The sequence below is a fragment of the Acomys minous genome (assembly GCF_964271855.1).
Source record: "Acomys minous genome assembly, chromosome: 15".
NCBI classification, from domain to species: Eukaryota; Metazoa; Chordata; class Mammalia; order Rodentia; family Muridae; genus Acomys; species Acomys minous.
In genome coordinates, this window is record NC_140497.1 from 36,705,858 (window position 1) to 36,721,553 (window position 15,696).

Here is a 15,696-nt window from a genome sequence, read left to right on the forward strand (position 1 = left end):
ATGCAGTGTGACGGCTCAGATCCACTATCAAATTAGCAGAGGCTAGGAATCACCTAGGAGGCAAGTCTCGGGGCGGTGTGCAGTTGAGTTTCTGGACTGGGTTAACTGAAGTGGGAAAAACTACATTAAATATGGAGGACACCGTCCTATGGGATGACGTCCTGGGTTGAATGAAAAAGGAGAAAGTGAGCCGGGCACCAGCAGCCATTTCTGTCTGCTTCCTGACTACGAATGCAATGTAATCAGCGGCCTCAGGCCCCTCACACCTTTCCTACCACGTTGGACCGTCCCGTCAAACCATGGACCAAAACAAACACCCATTTCGTTAAGTCGCCTTTGTCTGGTATTTTGTTCCAACAATGAGAAAAGTAACTACTATATGTATCAATCAAGATTTGCTTATAGGAGTCCAAGAGGATGCGTGCTGGAGGTTTCTAGTTTTCTGTTTAGGAGGAATACAAGGTGGGATTTGGGGCAGAGTGGGAGGATATGAAATAATTGTTGGGAAGTACGGAGGATGGAACGCTGCCAAGGAAAATACGGCAGGGGAGCCGGGCTGCTGAGGATGGTAAGCCAAGAGGTAAGTGTTGTTAGACCCTCTTTACCCTTGAAGAAACCAAGGCTCAGAAGGTTAAGTAACTGGTTATAGAGTAAGTAAGTGAAGGGGCTAGCATCCTAGAACAGTCCTGTGTAATTCTTTCCAGTACATTAGGCTAAATGAATCCGTTGGTCCAGGGAGTAATTTTACTTCCTAGAAGGAAGCTATTTGAGACACAAACTTTTAATCTTACCTATTTATCCACATTGTCCATTTCTATTAGTGTTGCCAGAGACCCTGGCCTCCCTGCCTCCCCGACTTCTGCTATATCGTCCCTACGATTTTTAGCCAAACAAAGTGCTAGGAATTATGAAAAAAGGATAACACTGTAACACGGAGTCTCCTTTTAGATAGTAATCACCTCTGAGAAGCTTTGGTGCAGGACTGAGGCTAGGCAGGGAGATTACAGGGCCATTAACACAGTGATTGTTTCTTGAATGATGCTTACAAAATACAAAGGAAATAGGACCGCAGAAGAGGATTGCATCTCAAAACTGGGAAGTGATTTCCTCATTACGCTGAGCACAGTTAATTCCAGAGAATTTTGTGCCAGGTTTTTTTTTTTTCGTGGGGGGAGGGGCAGGTGTTGAGACAGAGTTTCTCTGTGTAGCCTTGGCTGCCCTGGGTTTGCTTTGTAGACCAGGTTGGCCTCGAACTCACAGTGACCCACCTGCTTCTGCCTCCCTGAATGTTGGGATTACAGGCGAGCGCCATAGAGCCCAAGCCTAGCTTTGTGCCAGAGTTTTAGGGTTTCTCTAAGGTTGTGGTCTCATAGAACCGTCAAGGAGATTACAAGATCTGTTAGTCCAGACAGTTCACAAATCACAAACGGTGGGTGACAGGTCACAGATATTGCAAGTTGACCACACACTATAGGTTCCTCTATTCTTGCAAAGAGTCTCCTCCTGCCCTACTGGAGAACTAAATACCAAGAGCCTCTACCTGAAAAAACAGAAGGAATTACTCTACCCTATGGGGATTTTTGGCTTTAGCTGAGAAATAATAGACAAGTGAATTGTTGAGGTTGCATTTTCAACAAAGTCTTGAGCTAAGACACAGTCTATGGTTTTTGGTTCCCCCTGCCTTTGATCTGAAATGTCCATAAATGCCATGGTTCTGCTGGGAGGCATGAGGGCCAGCTCTCTGGCATTCAGAAGTGACTCAGGAAAGGGAGGAGTGTCACCATTCACTTTGGGAGAGAGTTCTTTACACAACAAAGAGACAAGCTACTGTGGATAAACTTCTACATGGTTATTGCAGTGGCATATATTGCCTATATGTCTGGTGAGAGGAGTAGGTTTTGAAACCTTAGTTCTCCATAAACCATGAAATTCTTTTATAATTAGCACGAATTGGGGAAGATACAATGAAACACAATAGAAAGCATTGGCGCATATTCTCAATGTAAAGACAGATATTAACAATTTAGGGATTTCACTTATATATAATGTGCTTGTTGGACGAATGTGTATTTCTTACTGATGTTATAGTCAACAGGCTTAGTAACTGTTTCCAGAGATCTTTTGGAGAGCCATATTCTTTAGAAACTGTATTCCTATGGCGCTCTGCTAATGCTGTGGCGCCCATATGGTCCCAGATACTCCATTCAGGCTTAGCCTACATTTTCTTGCAAGTCTGAATGGCTATTCATGTTGCCCAGTGTACCAAAGTGACTAGGTGGAGGAACTAGGATTCGAACATGCACTGCGTGCACTGAGAGATGATGGCGTGAGCTGATATCCTCTGGAGAAGAAATGTCAGCAGCCACAACTGAGCCCGGAATGAGCATCTTTGCACCCGCAGCTTTCTCAGTATCCCGCATTTTGAGTCCAGTGACACTAACTAGCTACAGTGTTTTCATCTTAATAATGACAGGCATGGATGCTATCAAATAAACAAAATGTCCACAGAAAAGCCCATGGAATTCTTTAGAATTATGATCGGTTATTTGCAATAATAATCCCTGCTGTAATTAATAAGGACTCTTTGATTAGCTTTGTGGCGACCATCCACTTTAAGAGATAGTCTCAATTTCAGTCAACACAAAAAGATAGATTTTAATTTCTGTGTAGTTTCTTGATCTGTTTACATATGGTACTGTGTACACAGTGGTAATGCTTATTAAAGTTTACTGTATGAAACATGGTACTTGCAGTACCAATTAAAAAAATTTTTCTTCTCTGCCATTAACCCACTCTACAGTGACCACCACTCTGTGGTGACATGGCAGATACCAATTTGTAGTTCTCTTTAAGTGGGATGGTTATGTGCCATAGTCTTAGAGTGGTGGTTCCCAGCCTTCCTGATGCTGCGGCCCTTTAACACGGTTCCTCATGTTGTGATGGCCAGCAGCCATACAATTCTTTTTGTTGCTGCCTCATAACTGTAATTTTGCTCCTGTTATGAACCATAATGTAAATATCTGATAGGCAGACGATCTTAGGCAACCCCCACGAAAGGGTCATTCAACCCCCAAAGGTTGAGAACCACTGTCGTACAGCATTATTGTTAACGTAAAAGACGAGAGGCTAACGACTGAGAGCATTTTCAGATCGTGAGCCCACCTCTAAAGGAGAGCATAAGAAACAGCTGGGTATTAAAGATGCACCAGCTTTCTTCTAGTCTTACAAAGAACTGAGGCGTGTGGGATGGAGGTGGGTGGTGGTACCACGCACTGCAAATACCACAGGGAGGGAGCCGAGGAAGCAGAGCAAAGGAGACTCCTTAAAGCAAACAGTTCATGGCATAACATGAGACAAAGCTATCTGCTGGCTGCTTTGAGATATAACTTATCCGCACATTCTTCAACGTGTCAGAGGACGTCAAGGTGTGTGCCGGCGCACACATAAATAACAGGCAGCTATGCACACACAGATTTAGGTATGCACATAGGTCTCTGTGTGCATGCGTCCATTTTGAGGGGTTTCTGTTGGAAAAACCAAGTGCAGCCTTCTCTAGTCACTTAAGTGCCATTTTTATTCAGAGACACTTGATGGAAAAGTTTCTGTTACCTCAAGGTGCAAGCTCTAAGAGGGTTGGAGGAAGGGCAACTGGGGGGAAAGGTCAGTAAGTTAGAACCCTTTGATGTGGTTTGTATTTGAAAGCTTTTAATAATAAAATTGATATGATATCCCAACTTCATACACAAGTCCAATTAAGAAAACTTAGTATACGCCAGGTACCATGAGATCTGACATTGTGAACTGTACTTTGGTTGTCTACCAAAAAACCAAACCAAACCAACCAACCAACCAACCAAACAAAAAACAAAACAACAATAACAACAAAAACAACCAACTCAGTCATGCTTGTAAGAGTGAATGGCAAAAAAGCCAAACAACCAGCCCCTGAAGGCAGACAGTTGTATTATCCCTGTTATAAAAGTGAATTTTCAACTTCTCAAGTAAATTAATAAAACCAGTCGTGAGCAGATAATATTTACCACCTCTGGACCACTCTTCTTTCCCACATGAGCTGAATGCAAGCATGCTTCAAACCAAGTTTATGGAAAAAGGACATTAAAAGAAAACACAGGCTCCGTGTTTCTTTCTCTTACCGTTGTCGCCGGAAGGTAACGATACAGTGTTTGTTGGCATGGCGTCAGAATTCACTTTTCCATTCTCAAATGTGTCATTTTCACTCTGCTGTAAGTGCCAGTTGAGGCCAAATAGATGCATTGCTGGGGGTAAAGCATATGAGTTGTTTAAAAAGTCTGCTGTTTCAAACTCCAAAGGCAAGAGCTTAGCATGCTTATAACAAGACTCAGATGTAAAGTTCAAATTTCCATCTTCTGAAATAACAGGGATAATGGCGCAACACAAACTATAAACAGAACCCCTCAAACACATGCAATCGACATAGCAGTGCTGTGCACAATGACAGCTCTTCAACAATGATGGAGGTTTACTGGGTTAATTGGTACCAGGAAGGACTTCAGCGTAAAACACTTTACTCTGGCTTGTCTGTGCTCCACATTGTAAGAAAGCTGTAGAATTCTCTGAAGCAGCATTCACCAAATCTTCTTTACCATGGGTCGTTTGAAGATTTATGACGCTGCTATAATTGCTCCGTGTTCTCTACAACTGTGATGTTTTCCGTTGGACTGTGGTAAGAAGCAAAAAACTCGCCTTGCAGAGGAACTTGACGGCATGTGGGGTGATCAGAGTGGATTTAGACGTGTAAAACAGAAGGGTCACGTTTAGTCTCTCTTTTTGTTTTTGAGAGAGGCTCGCTCTATATAGCCCTGTTCTGGAACTCACTACACAGACCGCACGGTCCTCAGACCCACAGAGATGCACCTGCCTCTGCCTTCCTCGTGCTGGGATTACAGGCATGTGCCACCATGTCTGGCTAAAAGTGCAACACTTTAAATTGAGATGAATCAATTTTGAAATTTCACCATATGATTCGATCAAACAACGTGCTCCTATCGAATAATTCATGTGAGTTTTTGAAGTAGGAATGATAATTAATTTTATACATTTATAAGTCATACACATTTGTTACATTTTTGTGTTTATCAGTGTTCCTTATTTAAAATACCTAGAAAAGATAATTAGAGAACTATGTTATATGATTGTGACTGTATAAATTCAATATAAATTAAATTTTAATATATTATTTTTATTAATTTGTCTAAAATATTTAGAAGGCTACGTCACTGGCATATTAACATTTAACAATGGTTAGACACTCACCCTGACTCCATGGGGCAGAGTTTTGAAATGGTTTTCTCAGGAAGGCTACAGAACCAGAAGGAAACCCAGTGCTGGCTACATTGGTGAATTGTAAAAAGAGAACTCTGTTTTGACATTTTGATCATTATGTACATTGCAATTTACAAGTGATCTGGAAAATGACAGGTGTTTTCAGAAACCATCTCAGAAGTACTGTGATGACTGTTCCTAACAGAGAACTGTTGTTAAATATCCAAATAATGTAGAAGAAAAAAAAAAAACAGGGGCAAAGGGCACTGTCTTTGGCTACACTGAGACTTTTATTCAATCCTTAGTCTAGCATTTAATCTTTGGAAAATTAATGATACATATTATGTTTATGTAAAAGTGAGGCACGCCTGGCTTATTTAATTAATGTTAAGAATTCTTGATAGAGCATATGAAGTAGAGTGGTCATTTAGCAGAACATTTTTATATATTTATGTAACCTAGATTCCAGACCATGAAAACATTTGGTGTTGCCTAACCAGACCATGGCACCTTTTGGTAAACATCCCCTTTAACCACAAAGCTGCCAACTCACTGTAGAATCCACTTTACCATTCAAGATGGTGGAACCTGGCTTCTGGGAGAAGCCAGATGGTGTTGATATCTTTCTTTTATTTTAAAGTTGTTTTTTTTTTAAAAAAACAAACTGTGTGTGTGTGTGTGTGTGTGTGTGTGTGTGTGTGTGTGTGTGTGTGTGTGTGCATGCATGGGGGTGCCCCCAGACTCCAAAAGAGGACACTGGGTCTTCTGGAGCTATATAGAGTTAGAGGTGACACAGGCTGTCTGACGTGGGCTTGGGCTAAGTTTAGTACTAAGGATGCCTTGTGCATTTCAGTAGTTATCTGTTAAATCAATGAATTTAAGTGAGCAATACCTCCGCCTTCTGAAAAATTCAAATCTAAGAAAACAGTTTTGCAGGTAAGATAGTAATTTATAAAAAATGCAAACATAAAATAAATCTTCAATGGATAAGTATGAAGAGCATATTATTAGTAAATATTATTACTTAATTAATAAATTATTAATTAATAAGTGACTCCTTCAGAATAGATGAAAAGCAGCTGAGTGAAAGTCTATTATTACTATTATTAATTATTACTACATTTATTATTATTATGATCATGATAAGTGCAATGTTTTTAAAATGTCAGTAATTTCAGGATGTTGTTATCAGTACCACATCCTGTTAATAACATCTGAAATAATTGCATATTAGTAAAAAATAAGATGAGCATGGCGAGTGATGTCTACATTGTATATTTGTAATAAATGCATGAATGCATACCCCTTGTGTAAATTATGGCCTCCAGTGAGTCTGTCTAAACTCCTGATTTTCATGGATTAAGATATAGACTTTAGAATTCTTGACTTTATAAGTCATCATCTTACAAGGGGGTATATCTTCATATGTCATTTTGCATTAAATTACATAGTGTGCGAGCAGCTAAATGTCAGGAGCTTTCTAAACATTTATCGCTTCACACACTCTTCAAGGTTTTACATACTTCAGCAAATTCTGAAGGAAATGATGGGAGCTGGCTCTGCAGATGGCAGAGGGCTGACAGGTGTACTCTACCACAGCAACAATCAATACAGACCCTCTCTGAATGGCTTGCTTTCTGAGTTTTCAACTTTACAAGGGTCCAGACCCTACACAGCTACCGCAGAAACCGTAGCTTGATTTTCAGTCTTTCCTTGGACTAGTAATATGGGGTGGGATACTTTTTCCGCAGTGCTTGCCAGGGTCACTGGGCTACAGACTGTCTTTACTCAAGGTTCACAATCCAGGAAACAGGGTGTCCAGCATCCTGTTGCTAAGCTGGGGCACGACGTTTGGTAGGCGACATGTACTCAGAGCATTCCGACATCTGATGGTTTTAAATGTCCAGTGGGCTTACTGGGATACAAACCGTTACCTGTATTCCATAGGAGTTGACTTTCTGTGAGAAATAACATCATCACTGTCATGTAAAAAAGGACATTACATTTTCCTGGATGGTAGATGTGATCATATCATTGGTTTTATTAGACTTTGAAGGGTAGAGATAATCTATGGAATTGTATATAGATATTAGTTGTTAAAGAATAATAGGATGTTTGTGTTAGGAGAGCGATTTTATTGTTTTCCAGATGGGTAACAGCTCTTTTACTTACTTATTTGCACACTTCCACACACATGCTCACATGTGCATGCATGCACTGTATAATGAACATCACACCCAAATAATATCGCATCTTGCACTATATCACATTGAAATCAGAAGGCTATGAGTTGTTTGGCCTAAGGATATTACCTACTTTAAAACTGCCATCGTCTGGTATTTAGTGACACTTACACACCTCAAGTTACACATGTATCCATATGTGGAGAGAAGAGAGGGGCAGGCAACAAACTCAAAAAGTCAAAAGTGTCTGAAATTACTAAGCGGCGGTGTAATAAAACTACAGGGGACATGTTGGCAGACAAACAGAGGGGAAATTAGCCTAATAAATTACATCTGCAAATAAAGATGGGCGTGCTCAATTGTTCCATCTTGAACTGGAAAGCAGATCTGAAGCCATGGGGGAAGTATTTGCTGTAGAGTGTGGCTGCGGAACAGAATCGAACCGACTCCATCATGGGTCAGGACAGTGGGAGAGTGGGGGAGATTATGTGTAGGGTAAATCCCGGGTTGTCAGGAAGGAAATCATATGACCAAGCAAATGCATGTGCTGTATTAGTGATCATCAGCCCATGGCCTCCCAGATTGCTTTGTAGTTTGAAACTATGATTTGTCTTGGCAAGCGGTGGGGAAACCTAATGCCGGTGTAAGACTGTAAAATGTTACAACGTATGGAAAAAGGTATAGTGATCACTCAAACAAACAAACAAACAAACAAACAAACCAACCAACCAACCAGAATGTGTGATCCAGCACTTGTTACACCTCAAAGACAGTGAAAGTTGAAGTCCAGATCTCCGAGCTAACTGCGCAGCCTTGTCTAAAGCAGCAAAGGAGGGTGATGTCATGCCATTCACACTGATGGACACAGGGGTAAATAAAGTGCGGGTACATATGCATCCTGAATATTATCCATCTTTAAAAGGAGAGCATACTGCTGTATGTAATTATAGATGGAATGTGAAGATCCATGTCAAGTGGACTAGACTAGCTGCAAGAAGGCAAATACGGTTCCACTCATGCACCACCTGAAAATTTCAAACTCAGAGCAAAACAGAGCATGCGGGGGCAATAGAGGCGGAGAACTGTTTGACAGGCCCGGAGCTTTAGTCTCGAGGTTTGAAACAGCTTGGGAGACTGACCACACAACAATGCAAATGCAAATTAGTATGTCCGAACTGTACAATTAACTGGTGAAGCTGGAAATTTTCTATTCTGTACTATTTATTGTTTATGCTTCTACATGTAGGCGTAGAATGTGGGCTCTTGCGTGTCTGCCTGCTGGGGCACGTTTCTGAGTGTGGGTAGAGGCTCCAAATTGCGATCATGTTCTTCCTTCACCCCTCTCCTACCTCATACAGCGAGACAAGGTCTCTCGGTTGCACCCAGAGCTTGCTGCTCAGCGAGCCAGCTGAGCTACCCAGGTTGCCCTATGGTTCCGCTTTCTGCCCCAAGGTTTGGGGTTTACAGCGGTACCCACACCTGTCCATCTTCTATGTGGGTGTTGGGGATCTGAACTCTGGCCCTCATGTTTGCACTGTAAGCCATCTCCTTAGCCCCATGGGGTGCATGTAAGACACCCCTTTCAGTGGTTATGAGATCTCTTGAATTGCCTCATCTGGTAGCCTCTTTACACATCAGCAGTGTCTTTCAACATTAGCCACCCACTTTCACTGCCTTAGCCTCCTCTGGTAATTCGCCTGTTTTCCCCCTAGCTCTTTCACTGTTGTTTCTCAGTTGCTCTCAACAATACCCACGTGAGTGCTCTGACAGGCTATTGTAATAGGCTATTGTGGAGTGTTTCTTCTCTGGTCCATTGGAGCCTTGTGACTGTTTTCAACCATAAAATGTGGCCATAGTCAAGGTGCCATACTTCTCGGGCTAAGCTTCAAGAACACCTATGTAATTTGCATACAAATCATAGACCGCCGAAGCATACAGAACAGCGCTGTTAGCGTGGGTCCTGGAGTGAGCACCGTCTTTACACTGCACACGCACTTAAGCAAAAAATAAGTCAGCGTGCGAGTCAACTGTAGTGGGTTACCTTGGAGGGGGGTGCTCAAAATAATCCCTGTCTCTTGGTATTCACACAGACCCTCTGAATGTGGGCTTGATTTAGTGACTTGCTTATAATGGGTAGCAGAAATCGAGCATCGTGGAACGTCTTTTTTCTCATCGTAGACTATAAAAGGCTCGCGCTTCTATTTTCGCTGTTCAAATCTCTCCCTTGCAAGGCCTGCCATGGGGGAGGGGGGAAAGCAGCTGTCACATCATATATCAGGAAGTCCCCCGGAGAAGCCCATGTGCTGAGAGAGGGGACCGTCAAAACCCCTGTGAGCAAGCTGCGAGCACCCTCCTCTCGCACTGGCTAAGCTTTCAAAGGAGACATCGATCCCAGCCTACAGTCTGACGACACCGCTCCACTGAAACCAGGCGTCACAACAGGCAGAAACTCGAGATGAGTGTGCGCTGCTCCAAAGTGCTAAATTCAGAGGTGATTTGCTCCCTGCTGACTTACACAACTGTTCTTCTCATGTAGCTCCAAAGTGTGAACACCCACCAGGCCTGGCCTTGATCTCTTTCATCTCAACTGTGTTTATACCTTCAACTTGCAATTCCGTGTGGGCAAATGACTTGGGGATTCGTATTTCTCATAAAAGTCTTTGTAAATTGCTTCACTTTTAACTTTCGGCTTTACACCTGGCATACCTCAAAAAACCTTATATTATTTTGCTTCCTGGGTCCCTTTCTCCTTCACCCTGTCACTTTGGCTGTGGCAGAAGCTGAGGTTGAATCATAGCTCTGTTGTTTATATTAACTCACTTCCAGGTTATCTTATAATTTCTGAAATTCTCAGTTTCCCTGCCTATGAGACAGAAATTATGAGTATTCTATTTTATATATTGATTGTAAAATCAACTAAAGAGCGGCTGTAAAGGCCATAGACTTGGGGCAGTATTTAATAAATGGTAGCTATTGTTACTTGTCATCCAAGGCTGGGAGATGGCTCAGTTGTTAAAAGGCTTGCCACCCAAGCGTGAGGAACCCGAGTGTGAATCGCCCAGCACAACCTGGGGGTGGGAGCCTGCATTCACAATCCCGTGCTGCCGAGGTGGACACAGCATCCCCAACATCTGCTGATCTACCAGCCAGCCTAGCGGGGCTAGCAAACCCCAAGTTCAGCATGAAGTCCCGCCATCTCAGGGCTAGCGAACTCCAAGCTCAGCATGAAGTTCTGCCGTCCCAGGTTCTCAGGAGGCTACTCCACCTCAGAAACACAGGCCTGTAGAGAATGACTGGAAAATAAGGCGGAGAGTGACTGAGGACACCCCGTGTTGACCCGGCAATAATCAGAAGGAGCAGCTACTGTACCCTCTTTCTAGAGGCACGAGACCATTGGGGGGGGGGGTCTTAGACCAGCAGTTCTCAACCTTGGGTTGTGACTCCTCTGGGGGTTGGGGGGACCCAACAACCCTTTCACAGGGGTCGCCTAAGACCATCAGAAAACACAGCTATTTCCAATGACAATGCACAACTATGATGAGAGTACAGTTATGAAGCAGGAATGAAAATAACTTTATGGCGGTGGGTCAACACAACATGAGGACCTGTAGTAAAGGGTTGCGGTGCCAGTTAGGAAAGCTGAGGACAACTGTCTTAGATGAGTCCCCTCTGCTACATCTCTTAAGTAAGCTGAAGCATCTGATGTTTTTTCCCTTCTGAAATGAAAGCGCTTTTAAAAATATTACTGTTCAAGTTGAGTGACAAAAACTCATTATAATATCAATTCTCAGAGTGGCTTAGACACTGTATAGAGAAACCTAGTCTACAGCCAGACTGCTTCAGCTGCATCTATAAAATCATTTACCATTACTGTGTGTATACGCATTCATGCGTCCTTCACGGCACTTGTGTCGGGGTTGGAGGTCAACTCTGTGACGTTGCTTCTGTCCTTCCACCTTTCACGTGAGTTCCGGGAATTGAAGACAGGCTTCCTGGCTGGAGCCACGAGGGCCCGTACCTGCTGAGCTGTCTCGCCAGCCCTAGAATGTCGCTTTTTAGGCTGCCTATGGTAGTCTTGGACTGTAACCAGTTTTATAATGTTGAAAATGAAAATATTTCTTGCATAGTTGAAAAACATTCTCTCTATAACCTCTTAATATCCTCCTTCCCCCCCCCCGCGTAGGTTTTTCTAGTATAATTTAAAAGGAGGGGGCGAGGGGTGTAAACCCTTGTGAATTGAAATAATTTTGAGACAGTGTGTGAGTAAAGATGTCTCGGTAAAATTTTATGAAGGGATTTTCTTTTGGATTTGAAGACTATTCCAGTGAGAGAAATTACAGCAGGCATTCTCTCAATTTTTCAAGGTGGGTGGAACTGAGCAAACCCATGGTGTTATAATTCCTTCCACCTTGTAAAAAGGGGGGGGATGCCAGTGTTTTTTTTTTAAACCAATATATGTTCGTTTGACACTTATGAGCTAGCATGTGGAACACTTGAAACAAAAAATGTGTAATTAAATAAAATTATATACCACCAAGTAGCAAATTCGGTGCCATTTTTAGATTCCCGTTGAGAGAAAAGGTGCCAAATCTGATCTTGTCCCTGGGGAGCGTGCCACTGAAGTTGTTACCACAGCTACGATTATTTCTACTGGCTGTCTGAGTCCCTGGATCCTGCCAAGTGTGGAAGGGGGTGGTGACAGCTGCCGACAAGAGTCCAGCCGTGTGCCAGAGCCTCGGAGCAAATTACAGGGGGATGTTGTGAAGGGAACGCTGAGGCGGGCACCCTTTGCCATCAGCTACCTGAAGCCTGAGGTGTCCCCTCCGAGGTCTTGGCAACAGAGAACACAGCTCTTAGCTGTGCCTGCCATTACAGCCTAACTGCTGTCTAATAGGACAGGCGCAAGGGCAAGCCGTCTCAAAAAGACGCGATGCGCAAGATAACGCGAGAACTGAGGTCTGGCGAGAAACACCGAACTTTAAAAATATATCCTCCTCAGTAACTGTGATTCAGTCTCCTTTAGTTTCCCAAATCTGAAATGTTCACCCAAGTGAGCAGAGGTCTAGTTTCCCCTCCCTTGTCATTCATCTCTCATCCGTCATGGGATGTCTTCCCCAAAATAATCTGTGGGAGGAAGCGTCATTATGAACCCATTAATAGAAAGAAGCTGTAGGGAAAAAAAAAAGTCGAGAGCTGAGCTTTTTCACACTAAAGGGGGCTGTTGCAGTATGGATTGCCTGAGCTATCTTCTGTTTATGTTAAGAAGATAACGCGTCCTACTCTCAATCCTAGTACCATCTACCTGAGGAATCCCAGCAGGTGGTCCTGGGCTTCTCTGGGCCTTCCATCTTATTTAGATGAAAATCTGAAAAGTCTGGACGGGATGTTCCCCAAGACGTCGCTCTGATTTACTTTCTATGATGCGTCAATATATTTAAGAATATAAATATGTTTAGGTTAAATCCTTGAGTGATGACAAAAGTACCCACCTCTGGGAATCAAGAAAATACCTACGTCTTTGTTCCTTTATTTTTATTTTAAAAACTACCCCGCTTAGGTCAAAGTATGACAAGACATGATGATTCCTGGGGCCATCTTGGAGTTCTCATTTTTTTCCCCCTCTTAATTTCATGAATATCTACATATGCATGATGCACATGTGGGATGTCTAGGCTTTAGAGGGAAAAAATAAGAAAGATACTCTTAAATCTAGGGTAATGATTATACTTGAATCATACTTCCAGAAAGCACCCAAGTCTTCTATGTAAAATGAACCCGCTCATGCAAAGACTGTATTTGTAGCGCGGACCCCCACGGTCTACGCCATCATTAGGAGGACATTGTTTTGTCATAAATTAGCTTTTGTTTTGGATTTCCTGCTGTGTTTATATGCATGTTGACAAAATGTGTTAGGCAACATTCTGGCATTCCAATCCATTACTATTTGTTATTAACTTTTAAGGCTAATATTATTTCAACAGCTCATACCTTCCTGACCCAAATATGGTTCTTTTTTTTTTTTTAAATCAGTATTTCTCACACAAGCTTTCACATCCATATGTTCTCCAGTTGTCATGATGAGAAAGAAAATTATTCTCTTTATCAACTACATGGTGGTTTTGTATTCAAAAGAAACAATGTTTGATGTGGCAAGTTCCCTTGAGAAGTTACAGTAAGATTTATAAAATCACAGGCTTTATAAATGAGCAGATGTAGGGAGGAGGAAGAAGGGAGAAGAGGCACAGGAACAACTGCCAATATTTTATATATGTATTGTATTTTTCTTTTTCCTCCTTTTTTTGGTCATGAGGTCATAAATAAGTGGCCATCATCAACATGTCTCGAAGGGAATTAACAGATTTAGCTCATATGCTTGTTTCTGCCACAGTTGACTGATATTTTTTTATGTATGATGAAATTTTATTTTTTTTATAAATTTGTTTTTTTTTCATTTATTCACTTTACATCCCTATTGTAGCCCCCTACCTTGTCTCCTCCTGGTCCCCCTGGCCCCCCTGTTTCCCCTTTACCCCTCCCCTAGTGCCTAGAAAGGGGGAGCCCTCTTCCCCTACTATATGACCCCAGCCTATCAAGTCTCATCTGGACTGCCTGCATCCTTTTCGTCTGTGTGCTGGCATGGCTACCCCACCAGGGTGAAGTGATCAATGAGAGTCCATGTCAGAGGCAGCCCCTACTCCTCATGGGGCCCACATGAAGACTGTGCTGCCTACTGACTACATCTGAGCAGGGGGTTTAGGTCCTCTCCATGGATGGCTCTTGGTTGGTGCATCAGTCTCTGCGGGTCCCCCTGGGCCCAGGTTTGTTGTTGGCCCTGTTGTTCTCCTTGTGGAGCTCCTGTCCCCTTCAGGTCCTTCTATCCCCGACTCCTCCCTAAGTCATCCTGTGCTCTGCTCCAGAGTTTGGCTGTGAGTCTCAGTATCTGCTGCGATCCCCTGCTGGGTAGGGTCTTACAGATGACCCCTATCGTAGGCTCCTGTCCTGTTCCCTCTCTTCAAGCACTTCCGCTGTCTATTCTATTTGCCCTTCTGGATGAGAATTAAGCATCCTCCTGAGAGATGCTGTGAGGACATTTGCTCAACTATGTTCATAGCAGCTTTATCTGTAATAGTCAGAATTTGGAAACAACCTAGATGTTCTTCAACTGAAGAATGGATAAAGACAATGTGGTACATTTACACAATGGAATGCTACTCAGCTATTAAAAACAAAGACATTTTGAAATTTGCAGGAAAACGGATGGAACTAGAAAAGATCACTCTGAGTGAGGTAGCTCAGACCCAGAAAAACACACATAGTATAAACTCATTTAGAAGTGGATATTAGCCACAAAATACAGGATAACCACACTACAATCCACAAACCCAAAGAGGCTAAGTAGCAATGAGGACCCTAGGGAGGATGCTTAATATGATGAGATTTTAAAAGTCTACTTCTAAAAGCCATTCTTTCCTTTTCCTTACTCCATAGGTGTAGTATAAAGCCCCTATAGTTACCACTTAGGAACTGCTCCTTTCCAGTGCCTACTGACAACCAATGTAGATGCTGAGGAAAACCAAGCTGAATGAAGAATGAAGTTAGGATTTCTAAGGCAGACTTCTTCTTCTTCTTCTTCTTCTTCTTCTTCTTCTTCTTCTTCTTCTTCTTCTTCTTCTTATTATTATTATTATTATTATTATTATTATTATTATTATTATCTGTTTCTAGGATTCTCTAGTGTGGGGGCTGACTGACTGAAAGAACCATTCATTGTCTCATTTAACAGGAAGAACGCCTTACCAACACAATCACCTGCCCAAAGGGGACGACCCATAATCAGGCCAGGGGATCTTGGAGGGACAATTGTCAGTGTTGAAGAATATGGCTATTTTCAAGAACATTCAAAAATACAGAGTGAAATCATTTATGTGATTTGTATACTATTCCCTGCCTGCCAATGCACCGCGCTTGCCTCTCTCAGCGAAGGTGGCAGAGGACTCATTAGTGACAATTATTAGCAGCTTGCCTCGAAGCCCCATGGCTCCTGCTCATTACTCAGTCTTGTAGCGCGGACTCTGTCTTCATCTGGATTGCTTTCTTCCACAGCAGCTTTCCGAACTACACAACAAATGTTTATGTATGCTAATGACTTAACTAAGAACCCGTTTCCCCACCCCTTGGCTTCAACTGAATTTTCACAAAGGTGGGAGAA

The 15,696-nt window shown here is 42.6% G+C and overlaps 1 protein-coding gene across 18 annotated transcripts in view; it reads right to left on the reverse strand.

The window, feature by feature from the left end:
- Positions 1-15,696, reverse strand: part of TENM3 (teneurin transmembrane protein 3) — a 2,605,219-nt gene that overhangs the window by 134,450 nt on the left and 2,455,073 nt on the right. For all 18 annotated transcript variants that reach the window (XM_084760481.1, XM_084760480.1, XM_084760467.1 and 15 more), the window contains one exon: positions 4,155-4,277. In XM_084760481.1, the coding sequence (XP_084616607.1) occupies positions 4,155-4,277 (123 nt within the window). The remainder of the gene's footprint in view (positions 1-4,154; positions 4,278-15,696) is intronic.